At 27.7% G+C, this 13,170-nt stretch overlaps 2 protein-coding genes across 2 annotated transcripts; both read right to left on the minus strand.

Moving 5' to 3' along the window:
- Positions 1–115: 115 nt before the first annotated feature.
- LOC111417268 (5'-3' exonuclease PLD3-like) lies at positions 116–3,007 on the minus strand. The gene is made up of 5 exons (XM_023049493.2): positions 1,875–3,007; positions 1,549–1,817; positions 872–1,499; positions 512–817; positions 116–459 (listed from the first exon to the last, which is right to left on the minus strand). Exons 1-5 carry the CDS (start codon positions 2,178–2,180, stop codon positions 196–198), a joined length of 1,773 nt encoding a protein of 590 aa, XP_022905261.2. The 5' UTR covers positions 2,181–3,007; the 3' UTR covers positions 116–195.
- Positions 3,008–11,155: 8,148 nt separating this feature from the next.
- On the minus strand, positions 11,156–13,085 carry LOC111421880 (ATP synthase subunit O, mitochondrial). The gene is made up of 3 exons (XM_023055079.2): positions 12,758–13,085; positions 12,287–12,661; positions 11,156–11,526 (listed from the first exon to the last, which is right to left on the minus strand). Exons 1-3 carry the CDS (start codon positions 12,782–12,784, stop codon positions 11,299–11,301), a joined length of 630 nt encoding a protein of 209 aa, XP_022910847.1. The 5' UTR covers positions 12,785–13,085; the 3' UTR covers positions 11,156–11,298.
- Between the last annotated feature and the right edge of the window lie 85 nt (positions 13,086–13,170).

A 13,170-nucleotide genomic window follows, 5' to 3' on the forward strand; every position in this document is an offset into this window, starting at 1 on the left:
TTAATTTTTAGTTATAATTTACAGGAAACTGTAATGTAAAGTCTATTCGGGCATCGAATTTGAACCAACCTAGCTCTATAAGATGATAAAAAGAATGATTTCTGTTAAGAAAATAGAAAAGAAAAAAGCGAATTTATTAGAATCATTCTTTCTAAACAACATATCACAGAAAATAAGGCATACAATGTTAAAATGTTAACGTAAAACATCTAAAGGGAACGAGTACTTTGAATTCCAATCGCGCTCGAATAATTCAACCAAATCTTCCCTTAACGACCGATTATTTTTAGAATTCTCTAAAAGAACGAAACCAATCGAAGACATATCCATAAAATAATCTCCGGTCCATCCGGATGTTCCAACATACACTGATGACTCAGTTACCATAAAATTTCCATTACTCACCCTTGCATTCTCAATTTTGAGTTGATTTGAAGTTCCGGATATTATAAATCTTCTCTAAAATAACAACATAATTATAAAAGAATTAAAAAAGAAATTATAAACGAACCACTTCAATATCAACCTTCGGATCGGAATGGGAAATATCTTCCAAAGCTTTTAAGAAATATTCCTGAGCAAACCAAGTTTGATTAAAACTACCAACTAACATTTTGATATGTACGTGATGATCAATGGCTGATTTTTTTAATGCGTCATCAAGAATCGGCCAATATTTGGTTGTTGGTGAGAAAATAGAAAGAGGTAAATAATCCATAATTGAGATATAAATGAAATTTTCCGTCTTTTGGATCAAATTTAATATCGTATCGAGATCTTTTTCTCGACCCGGTGGTAAAAATTCATCGGGAGATGTCTAAAAAGGATAAATTAATACTATTTTTATAGCTATTTTTTTAAATGTACTTACAGCAATAAAAATTTCATAATTATCAACATCTATAGGATTTGTGCCATTAAACTTTGTGTTTAAATAACTTGGAAATTGATCGGGAAGTCGAAAATCTTTCTCACCCATCATCCAAAACAACTGGAAAATCTTATTCAAATCCTCAACGATACAAGAACAATTATATCCAACCAAACCGAGTTCTTTCGTTTGAGTTAACGACCTCCAATCCAAATTGGCACTACCGAGATAAAAATGAACGTCATCGATAATCCATAACTTTGAATTTGATTTTCCTCTGCCTAATATTTGCGGAAAATTCAAATTTCGTACCGAAGCCACTTTCTTTTTTAATAAGTAATCTGTATCGATGTTCGGTTGATTTCTGGAAGGTATATTTTGTATTATTTTGATTGTAATTGACTTTTCTTGTGTCGCTTGAAGTAAGGAGGTAAAAATTTCTTCGCCGTGAATCGAGGAAGGATCCGGATATTTATCTTTTTGTTTTAAAGCCCAATGAGTTGAGAGAATCTTGATGGAATCGTCAGCGGAATTTATTAGATTTAACCATGTTTCATGAGTGGAAGAGTAAAGTTTTTGATTATGTTCAAAAGTCATTCCAAAAGGAATCGTTTCAGTTAAAGATATGCTAAAAAACGTTTTGTGGTGAAATTAGATTGTTGTTTAACTATTTTTACCTGCATTCTTGTAAACATTTATCTTTTACGATTGGGGTTGCATTAATTTGTTGCTTTTCTGCTCCATGATCAAGAAGAGGGAGGAGAACGACCAAGAATATCAATAAAAGAATGATTGATATTGGAATACAAGACGGTTTACACCACCCTTTTCGTCCTGATATTCTTCGAATTGGACTACCGTCGTTGTTGTTAGCTGGAAGAGTAAATCCGTGGTTCCATAATTCACCATCTTCCTCGTTTCCTAACGGAGATGTTTCAAGAACTGTCTAAATTAAAAAAAAATAATAATAAAGATGAATTGAAAAAAATTGAAGAAATCTTACAGATAATTTTGGTTTTAAAATCCCCCCACCAAACGATTTTGATCTTCCAATTCTCCCCGAAGGTTTATCCGGTGGAATTAAAACGACGACTTGGTCGCTTTCTTCGCGGGTGCTTTTATATTTTTGAAATCTTGAATCCAAAGTATTCGATAAAATATTCGTTGTGTTATCACCGAAACTAATGTTATTCGTGTTATTTACTTGAACCAATAAATTGCAAGTTTGAGAGGCAATCTGAAAGAGACCATCTTGAAGATTCCGATGCTTCGGGGAGGTTTTACCGAGGTAATCCCAAATTTTCGGCATTTTCGACCAAGAAATGTTACAGCACTATAAGCTAAAAATGGTTTGTGATGGTTGTTTTGGAATTGATTTTAGGGAAAAATTGATCGGGTTTTCCCCACCACGTGGGGTAAGAAAAGTATTGATCGGGGACGAAAGTGGAAATTAAAAACGAGTTATAAATCTGTTTATAGCCCTTATTAGGATAAACGCTAATGAAAAATTAAAACCACAGGTGATGAATAATTTCGTCATTTATTAATTCTGTTTTAAAATTCTTGGACTGTCTTCATTATCTAATATTAATTTATTATATTTAATTTAAAATTTTATAAAAAACGTTTTTTATATTTGCATCATATCGATTTTTAAGTTTTTTTGACAATGTCAAATTTTTATAAATTTGGTGACGGTTGGTATGATTAACAGGGAATTTTGGTTATATCATGTTTTTAAGTTAATGTGTCATTTTGAAGTGTGAAGTTTCGTTATTAAAGAAAATTTAGTTTTTGGTTTTATATTTATTAAGAAATAATTGAAATCAAATTGTTGCTAAATGTTACTAAAAATCAGAATAATAATATTCATTTAGCTTTAATACCAATAGAAAAAAGAAAAATTTGAATTTGACCTTGACAGGAATAATAGAAAAAAAAGTAAGGTTATAATTTATATGTTTTTTTATATACAGGTGGTCTAAAATTAATAGATCATAGAGCTGAGTATGAAAATTTCCCAAAATATTAATTAAAGTATCCTCTTTTTAATGCAATAAGCCGTTTTGAAAAATCGCTTTTAGTTTTTGAGAAATAAATTTTTGAAATGATCGACATTTTTTCGAATTTTTCAATTTTCGCCGATTAAGTTTTAAAAATTTGTATAAAATCAATTTTTTGGAATATGAGTATGAAAATTTCCCAAAGTATTAATAAGAGTGTCCTTTTTCCAATGAACAAAACACGTTTTGAATAATAACTTTTAGTTTTTGAGATAACAATATTTAAAGTTTGATAAAATACATTTCTTGAAGGATCTTTGTGGAAATATCACCAATTATTAATTAAAGTATCCTCTTTTTAATGCAAAAAGCCGTTTTGAAAAATCACTTTTAGTTCTTAAGAAAAAAATTTTTGAAATAATCGACAATTTTTTCGAATTTTGCAATCCTCGCCGATTAAGTTTTAAAAATTCGTATAAAATCCATTTCTTGGAATATGAGTATGAAAATTTCTCAAAGTGTTAATAAGAGTGCCCTCTTTCCAATGAACCAACCCGTTTTGAAAAATAACTTTTAGTTTTTGAAAAAACAATATTTGAAGTTTTGATAAAATTTTCAATGTTACAATTTCAATCGATAATTTTCAAAATTCGCTATAAAATTCATTTCTTGAAGGATCCTTGTGGAAATATCACCAATTATTAATTAAAGTATCCTCTTTTTAATGCAAAAAGCCGTTTTGAAAAATCATTTTTAGTTCTTAAGAAAAAAATTTTTGAAATAATCGACAATTTTTTCGAATTTTGCAATCCTCGCCGATTAAGTTTTAAAAATTCGTATAAAATCCATTTCTTGGAATATGAGTATGAAAATTTCCCAAAGTGTTAATAAGGGTGCCCTCTTTCCAATGAACTAACCCGTTTTGAAAAATAACTTTTAGTTTTTGAAAAAACAATACTTGAAGTTTTGATAAAATTTTCAATGTTACAATTTCAATCGATAATTTTCAAAATTCGCTATAAAATACATTTCTTGAAGGATCCTTGTGGAAATATCACCAATTATTAATTAAAGTATCCTCTTTTTAATGCAAAAAGCCGTTTTGAAAAATCACTTTTAGTTCTTAAGAAAAAAATTTTTGAAATAATCGACAATTTTTTCGAATTTTGCAATCTTCGCCGATTAAGTTTTAAAAATTCGTATAAAATCCATTTCTTGGAATATGAGTATGAAAATTTTCCAATGTGTTAATAAAAGTGTCCTCTTTCCAATGAACCAACCCGTTTTGAAAAAGAACTTTTAGTTTTTGAAAAAACAATATATGAAGTTTTGATAAAATTTTTGATGTTGCAATTTTTAACGATAATTTTCAAAATGCGCTATAGAATTCATTACTTGAAGGATCTTTGTGGAAATATCACCAATTATTAATTAAAGTATCCCCTTTTTAATGCAAAAAACCGTTTTGAAAAATCACTTTTAGTTCTTAAGAAAAAAATTTTTGAAATAATCGACAATTTTTTCGAATTCTGCAATCTTCGCCGATTAAGTTTTAAAAATTCGTATAAAATCCATTTCTTGGAATATGAGTATGAAAATTTCCCAAAGTGTTAATAAGGGTGCCCTCTTTCCAATGAACTAACCCGTTTTGAAAAATAACTTTTAGTTTTTGAAAAAACAATACTTGAAGTTTTGATAAAATTTTCAATGTTACAATTTCAATCGATAATTTTCAAAATTCGCTATAAAATACATTTCTTGAAGGATCCTTGTGGAAATATCATCAATTATTAATTAAAGTATCCTCTTTTTAATGCAAAAAGCCGTTTTGAAAAATCACGTTTAGTTCTTAAGAAAAAAATTTTTGAAATAATCGACAATTTTTTCAAATTTGCAATCTTCGCCGATTAAGTTTTAAAAATTTGTATAAAATCCATTTCTTGGAATATGAGTATGAAAATTTCCCAAAGTGTTAATAAGAGTGCCCTCTTTCCAATGAACTAACCCGTTTTAAAAAATAACTTTTAGTTTTTGAAAAAACAATATTTGAAGTTTTGATAAAATTTTCAATGTTACAATTTCAATCGATAATTTTCAAAATTCGCTATAAAATTCATTTCTTGAAGGATCCTTGTGGAAATATCACCAATTATTAATTAAAGTATCCTCTTTTTAATGCAAAAAGCCGTTTTGAAAAATCATTTTTAGTTCTTAAGAAAAAAATTTTTGAAATAATCGACAATTTTTTCGAATTCTGCAATCTTCGCCGATTAAGTTTTAAAAATTCGTATAAAATCCATTTCTTGGAATATGAGTATGAAAATTTTCCAATGTGTTAATAAAAGTGTCCTCTTTCCAATGAACCAACCCGTTTTGAAAAAGAACTTTTAGTTTTTGAAAAAACAATATATGAAGTTTTGATAAAATTTTTGATGTTGCAATTTTTAACGATAATTTTCAAAATGCGCTATAGAATTCATTACTTGAAGGATCTTTGTGGAAATATCACCAATTATTAATTAAAGTATCCCCTTTTTAATGCAAAAAACCGTTTTGAAAAATCACTTTTAGTTCTTAAGAAAAAAATTTTTGAAATAATCGACAATTTTTTCGAATTCTGCAATCTTCGCCGATTAAGTTTTAAAAATTCGTATAAAATCCATTTCTTGGAATATGAGTATGAAAATTTTCCAATGTGTTAATAAAAGTGTCCTCTTTCCAATGAACCAACCCGTTTTGAAAAAGAACTTTTAGTTTTTGAAAAAACAATATATGAAGTTTTGATAAAATTTTTGATGTTGCAATTTTTAACGATAATTTTCAAAATGCGCTATAGAATTCATTACTTGAAGGATCTTTGTGGAAATATCACCAATTATTAATTAAAGTATCCCCTTTTTAATGCAAAAAACCGTTTTGAAAAATCACTTTTAGTTCTTAAGAAAAAAATTTTTGAAATAATCGACAATTTTTTCGAATTCTGCAATCTTCGCCGATTAAGTTTTAAAAATTCGTATAAAATCCATTTCTTGGAATATGAGTATGAAAATTTTCCAATGTGTTAATAAAAGTGTCCTCTTTCCAATGAACCAACCCGTTTTGAAAAAGAACTTTTAGTTTTTGAAAAAACAATATATGAAGTTTTGATAAAATTTTTGATGTTGCAATTTTTAACGATAATTTTCAAAATGCGCTATAGAATTCATTACTTGAAGGATCTTTGTGGAAATATCACCAATTATTAATTAAAGTATCCCCTTTTTAATGCAAAAAACCGTTTTGAAAAATCACTTTTAGTTCTTAAGAAAAAAATTTTTGAAATAATCGACAATTTTTTCGAATTCTGCAATCTTCGCCGATTAAGTTTTAAAAATTCGTATAAAATCCATTTCTTGGAATATGAGTATGAAAATTTCCCAAAGTGTTAATAAGGGTGCCCTCTTTCCAATGAACTAACCCGTTTTGAAAAATAACTTTTAGTTTTTGAAAAAACAATACTTGAAGTTTTGATAAAATTTTCAATGTTACAATTTCAATCGATAATTTTCAAAATTCGCTATAAAATACATTTCTTGAAGGATCCTTGTGGAAATATCATCAATTATTAATTAAAGTATCCTCTTTTTAATGCAAAAAGCCGTTTTGAAAAATCACGTTTAGTTCTTAAGAAAAAAATTTTTGAAATAATCGACAATTTTTTCAAATTTGCAATCTTCGCCGATTAAGTTTTAAAAATTTGTATAAAATCCATTTCTTGGAATATGAGTATGAAAATTTCCCAAAGTGTTAATAAGAGTGCCCTCTTTCCAATGAACTAACCCGTTTTAAAAAATAACTTTTAGTTTTTGAAAAAACAATATTTGAAGTTTTGATAAAATTTTCAATGTTACAATTTCAATCGATAATTTTCAAAATTCGCTATAAAATTCATTTCTTGAAGGATCCTTGTGGAAATATCACCAATTATTAATTAAAGTATCCTCTTTTTAATGCAAAAAGCCGTTTTGAAAAATCATTTTTAGTTCTTAAGAAAAAAATTTTTGAAATAATCGACAATTTTTTCGAATTCTGCAATCTTCGCCGATTAAGTTTTAAAAATTCGTATAAAATCCATTTCTTGGAATATGAGTATGAAAATTTTCCAATGTGTTAATAAAAGTGTCCTCTTTCCAATGAACCAACCCGTTTTGAAAAAGAACTTTTAGTTTTTGAAAAAACAATATATGAAGTTTTGATAAAATTTTTGATGTTGCAATTTTTAACGATAATTTTCAAAATGCGCTATAGAATTCATTACTTGAAGGATCTTTGTGGAAATATCACCAATTATTAATTAAAGTATCCCCTTTTTAATGCAAAAAACCGTTTTGAAAAATCACTTTTAGTTCTTAAGAAAAAAATTTTTGAAATAATCGACAATTTTTTCGAATTCTGCAATCTTCGCCGATTAAGTTTTAAAAATTCGTATAAAATCCATTTCTTGGAATATGAGTATGAAAATTTTCCAATGTGTTAATAAAAGTGTCCTCTTTCCAATGAACCAACCCGTTTTGAAAAAGAACTTTTAGTTTTTGAAAAAACAATATATGAAGTTTTGATAAAATTTTTGATGTTGCAATTTTTAACGATAATTTTCAAAATGCGCTATAGAATTCATTACTTGAAGGATCTTTGTGGAAATATCACCAATTATTAATTAAAGTATCCCCTTTTTAATGCAAAAAACCGTTTTGAAAAATCACTTTTAGTTCTTAAGAAAAAAATTTTTGAAATAATCGACAAGTTTTTCGAATTCTGCAATCTTCGCCGATTAAGTTTTAAAAATTCGTATAAAATCCATTTCTTGGAATATGAGTATGAAAATTTCCCAATGTGTTAATAAAAGTGTCCTCTTTCCAATGAACCAACCCGTTTTAAAAAATAACTTTTAGTTTTTGAAAAAACAATATTTGAAGTTTAGATAAAATTTTCGATGTTGCAATTTTCATCGATAATTTTCAAAATTCGCTATAAAATTAATTTCTTGAAGGATCTTTGTGGAAATATCACCAATTATTAATTAAAGTATCTTCTTTTTAATGCAAAAAGCCGTTTTGAAAAATCACTTTTAGTTCTTAAGAAAAAAATTTTTGTAATAATCAACAATTTTTTCGAAATTTGCAATCTTCGCCGATTAAGTTTTAAAAATTCGTATAAAATCCATTTCTTGGAATATGAGTATGAAAATTTCCCAATGTGTTAATAAAAGTGTCCTCTTTCCAATGAACCAACCCGTTTTAAAAAATAACTTTTAGTTTTTGAAAAAACAATATTTGAAGTTTTGATAAAATTTTCGATGTTGCAATTTTCATCGATAATTTTCAAAATTCGCTATAAAATTAATTTCTTGAAGGATCTTTGTGGAAATATCACCAATTATTAATTAAAGTATCCTCTTTTTAATGCAAAAAGCCGTTTTGAAAAATCACTTTTAGTTCTTAAGAAAAAAATTTTTGAAATAATCGACAAGTTTTTCGAATTCTGCAATCTTCGCCGATTAAGTTTTAAAAATTCGTATAAAATCCATTTCTTGGAATATGAGTATGAAAATTTCCCAAAGTGTTAATAAGAGTGCCCTCTTTCCAATGAACCAACCCGTTTTGAAAAATAACTTTTAGTTTTTGAAAAAACAATATTTGAAGTTTTGATAAAATTTTCGATGTTGCAATTTCAATCGATAATTTTCAAAATTCGCTATAAAATTCATTCCTTGAAAGATCCTTGTGGAAATATCACCAATTATTAATTAAAGTATCCTTTTTCTAATACAATAAGCCGTTTTGAAAAATCGCTGTTAGTTTTTGAGAAAAAAATTTTTGAAATAATCGACAATTTTTTCGAAATTTGCAATCTTCGCCGATTAAGTTTTAAAAATTCGTATAAAATCCATTTCTTGGAATATGAGTATGAAAATTTCCCAAAGTGTTAATAAGAGTGCCCTCTTTCCAATGAACCAACCCGTTTTGAAAAATAACTTTTAGTTTTTGAAAAAACAATATTTGAAGTTTTGATAAAATTTTCGATGTTGCAATTTCAATCGATAATTTTCAAAATTCGCTATAAAATTCATTTCTTGAAGGATCTTTTTCGAATTTTGGATAGTATATTCAATATTTATTCTTTTATTTTTACAAAAATTTAAAAAAAAAATCGTAAATTCTCCTCCTTTATCACATCTTATTCTATTATATTATTCATGTTGCGTTTTAATTAATTTTATAAAATCAATTACATTCTGTACAGCTTCTCGTTTACTCTTTAATAAATGTACTACAGCAAAATGAGAATAATCATCAATTAGTATTTGAAAATATTTAAAATCTTCACTTGTTGACGGTTGTACGGACCCTGATATGTTCGTGTGAATGCTTTTCTTGTCGATTTTCCTTCTATACATATTCTGCATCTTTCTTCACTTACTGGTAAATTGAGTAACTTTAACCCAATTTTATTTAGATGTCCTAATCTTCTATGCCACACATCTTCATTTTGTATTATATTACAACACATTTTTGGATGAGCATTTTTAAATTTTAATTCTAATATAAATAACCCTTTTAATTTCTTATAAACGTTACTTTTATTCCTTTTTTAATTAGTTGTGAAACTGATAGCAAGTTATGTTTTAATCCTTCTACTATTAATGCATTAATTGTAATTTGTCTTTCTTTATAATATTCTAAATGCATATTATTGTTGCTTTCTTCTTTGCCAACATATCATTACCAGTTGCTACTTGTATTTTTACAAAGGTTTCCAAATTTTCAACTTCTGTTGCATAGGATAATAAATCTATAAATATATTCAATGCAATAAAGGTGATATTATTTGTATGTACTTCATTTGCAGTTTCGACATTATATATCTTCCTCGCCCACGATACTTAAAATCTCTATCACCTCTTCTTCTTTTTCTTTTGAAATTAAATTGTGCCCGTTTTTTTACATTCATTACTTTTGTGTCCACTCAGTCAAATTTTTTTTGTTGGTATTAAAGCTAAATAAATATTATTATTCTGATTACCACACGAATAACATGAAAAAGGCAATGCTTTGATTACTTCTTCAATATTTCTTGATTCACCTTTACTTATCTGTTTTAATTCCTCATCTAACAGTCTTGATTTTACAAAATCCATACTGATTTCTGTATTTGATGTTTCTATAGCTGTAATAACTTGATCATAATCTTCGTTTAATGACAAATCTTATCAGATTCGTCAATTTTTGTTCCTATACTTTCCAATTCTCTGATATTATTATCAAATTTTAAGAAATAATCTTCCAGTTTTTCTTGTTTCTTTAATTTTAATGTCAATAATTTCTTTTTAAGTGTTAACATTGTAAATACACTTTTTCTATGGAAAACATCTTTTAAAGATTTCAACATTTCCTTTGCTGTTTTTGAACCACTGAATTATTATAAATTTCGCACGAGCATCTTTCATTTTAAATTCAGATTTTTCTTTATCATCTTTTACACTTTCTATATCTTTCTCTAAAGTATTTTCCAATAATCTTTCTTCAAATAAACGAAATTTCCAGTTATTAAAGTTTTCAGAATTTAGTTGTGGTAGGTTTTCTATATTTTGACTCATTTTTATTTTATATCTTTTTAACACTTTATTTAATTTATTACTTCTCTGAGCTCTGGGCCCATAACCTGTTGTAATTATTTAATAATAATAATATTGCACATAACAACTGTAACTAACATTATATTATTAATTTCATTATTAACATGTCAATTCAACACTGTCAAAGTCAAATTCAAATTTTTCTTTTTCCTGTTGGTATTAAAGCTAAATGAATATTACTATTCTGAATTTTAGTAATATTTTTCAATAACTCTAAATAAATTACGCCTTTTTCGCGTAAATTTGATTTCAATTATTTCTTAATAAATATAAAACCAAAAACTAAATTTTCTTTAATAACGAAACTTCAAATTTCAAAATGACACATTAACTTAAAAACATGATATAACCAAAATTCCCTGTTAATCATACCAACCGTCACCAATTTTATAAAAATTTGACAGGTGTTGTCAAAAAAAATCGACATGATAAATTGAATAAAAAATAAAAAAACGTTTTTTGGCTGGAACCAATTTCGTTTATATCCAAGAACAAACAAGTCGTTTGGTACCAAGATCATATTTTATGATTTTATTTATGTACTAGTCCTCAAATAAGTTTATTTTTAAAATCGTTCAAAAATAAATTGGAATTTAAAAAGCAAACTCAATTTTTTTTCATTTATTGTTTTTCTATTACACCAATATAATTGAAAATTCATTCATACCTAAAATAAGCTAACGAACGAGGTTGTTTCATCAAGATGATGGTTTCATAACCATATTCTCCTTTTCACTTAGTTTATTTTTTTAAACTGGGGTACTAATTATATCCGTGTACTTCTTAATCTTGCTGGAAACGCTCATATCAACGTATCGATCCCCGATACTGACAATCATCCCGCCAATAATACCCGGATCAACATTAGCCGTTAAATGTAAACTTTGGCTACCTTTCAAAAACGATTTTAAAACTCCCTCTAACTTTTGACGTTGAGCTTGATCCAAGGGTTTCGCTGTGGTTACTTCACATTGCACCTATTCAAATTCAACAAAAAGTAACGTTCATGAAACAAATTCAACAAAGATTTAATTACAACAAAAAATATAATGTTTGGGAACAAAAATATGCCTAAAAGCTGAAAAAAAGTGTTTTAGAGTTTTTGGGTTGCCAGGTTACACACAAAATGTCGTGAGCAAAATCATAAAAAATCGTGAGATGTTGAAATTTGTTTAAAAATCACTCAATTTTAATAATATGTGTTGCATATAGGCATAGGATACAAGTAAAATAGTTTAGACAGCGTTTAATAATGAAAAAAAAATAAAATATTAGTGTAAGTAATTTTAGCGCCATCTAGCGGCGAATAGATGTAACTAATAGAGAAATTTACAGTAACCTACAATTTGAGTTGAGAATGTTATGATTTTATTAACACTAATTATTATATTATTTTTGTAATAAAATCGTGAGAAATAGATATCAAATCGTGAGACCTGGCAACCTTGCCCACTGTATTAAGCAAAAGGACTAACCTCACCGGACATAAGCAAACCTTGTTCTATGTGAAAGATGGTTGTGTCTTGTACATAATAAACTCTAAAAGTATGAAACCGCCGCCGCTGTAGTTGTCCCTCTGCTCGTACAGTGGCAGCAACTGTAAAAATCGCCCGACCAAACCAACTATGCTAGAAGTATGAAATTCTGATGAAATGAACTTTTTGTTAAAATGAATTAACCATGAACCTAAACCTTTTAGAATCGAAATAAAATCTAAATCCGCAATAATAATCTTACCTCTCCTCTATGGGCAGACATAATAGTTTTAAAAGCATTAATAACCCCATTTAATTTTTTCAATCGGCCGTTTTCGGCCAAAATTTGCAACAAATTAGCAGAAGCCGGCGATAATCCCGCTTTGGAAGCGATCGCTTTCACTCCTTCGGTTTTCGTTTGCTTCTTAATAGTCGGATTTAAAATAAACTCGTTCAATTTAACGTCGGATTTAAGCACACCTTGGAATTGAACCAATTCTTTTTCGACCGCATCCAACTTTTTTTCTTTTGAAGCGGCCGAGTATAAAGCGGTAGCGTACCGACCCTCAATTCCAAACACTTGGATTGGAGGCTTGATTAATTGGTTAACGGCCCCAGAAGTACTGAAACTCCTCGCCTAAAACCGAAAAAGTTAACATAACCTAGAAATCTTGATTACATAACGATTAAAAGGAGGCGGTTTTAATTTGATTTGAGTTAATACGGTACTTACGAGGATTGTGAACTTTGTTGATGCCATTATTACCGAATTCTTCTGGTACGAAGCCCCAGAAATTACTTAAAAGACTTTAAAAGATGAAATGAGTGACGTTTTAGAGGAGTTTGAAGTTAGCTGGTTAAGTTAACCCTGTCGAATTATGTCACAAAATTTATTATTTTTTTTAATTAATTTATTATCAATTTAATTTTAACAATCATAATTTCGTAACAATAAATAAAATTTAAACAACGATTAAACAAAGTTGATTCAAACAAACTTAATTTTTTTTTGGTTAGTAACTGTTTTGTATTAGGTTGGTGTCATATATGGTTGCGCCATCTAGTAGTAGGTGACAGAAGAACGATGACTGTCATTGTCATGAGTTAAGGTTATGATTTAAAACTAGACTAATACTAACATTAGAA

The sequence above is a fragment of the Onthophagus taurus genome, chromosome 3 (assembly GCF_036711975.1).
Source record: "Onthophagus taurus isolate NC chromosome 3, IU_Otau_3.0, whole genome shotgun sequence".
Taxonomy (NCBI): domain Eukaryota; kingdom Metazoa; phylum Arthropoda; class Insecta; order Coleoptera; family Scarabaeidae; genus Onthophagus; species Onthophagus taurus.

Coding starts and splice junctions, on each gene's coding strand:
- LOC111417268 (XM_023049493.2), bottom strand. CDS start 2,180: ATGCCGAAAATTTGGGATTACCTCGGTAAAACCTCCCCGAAGCATCGG. Junction 1,818..1,874: donor TTTTAAAACCAAAATTATCT/GTAAGATTTCTT, acceptor TTTTTAATTTAG/ACAGTTCTTGAAACATCTCC. Junction 460..511: donor CGAAGGTTGATATTGAAGTG/GTTCGTTTATAA, acceptor TTGTTATTTTAG/AGAAGATTTATAATATCCGG.
- LOC111421880 (XM_023055079.2), bottom strand. CDS start 12,784: ATGGCATCAACAAAGTTCACAATCCTC. Junction 12,662..12,757: donor CAACAAAGTTCACAATCCTC/GTAAGTACCGTA, acceptor TTTCGGTTTTAG/GCGAGGAGTTTCAGTACTTC. Junction 11,527..12,286: donor TGTCTGCCCATAGAGGAGAG/GTAAGATTATTA, acceptor GAATTTGAATAG/GTGCAATGTGAAGTAACCAC.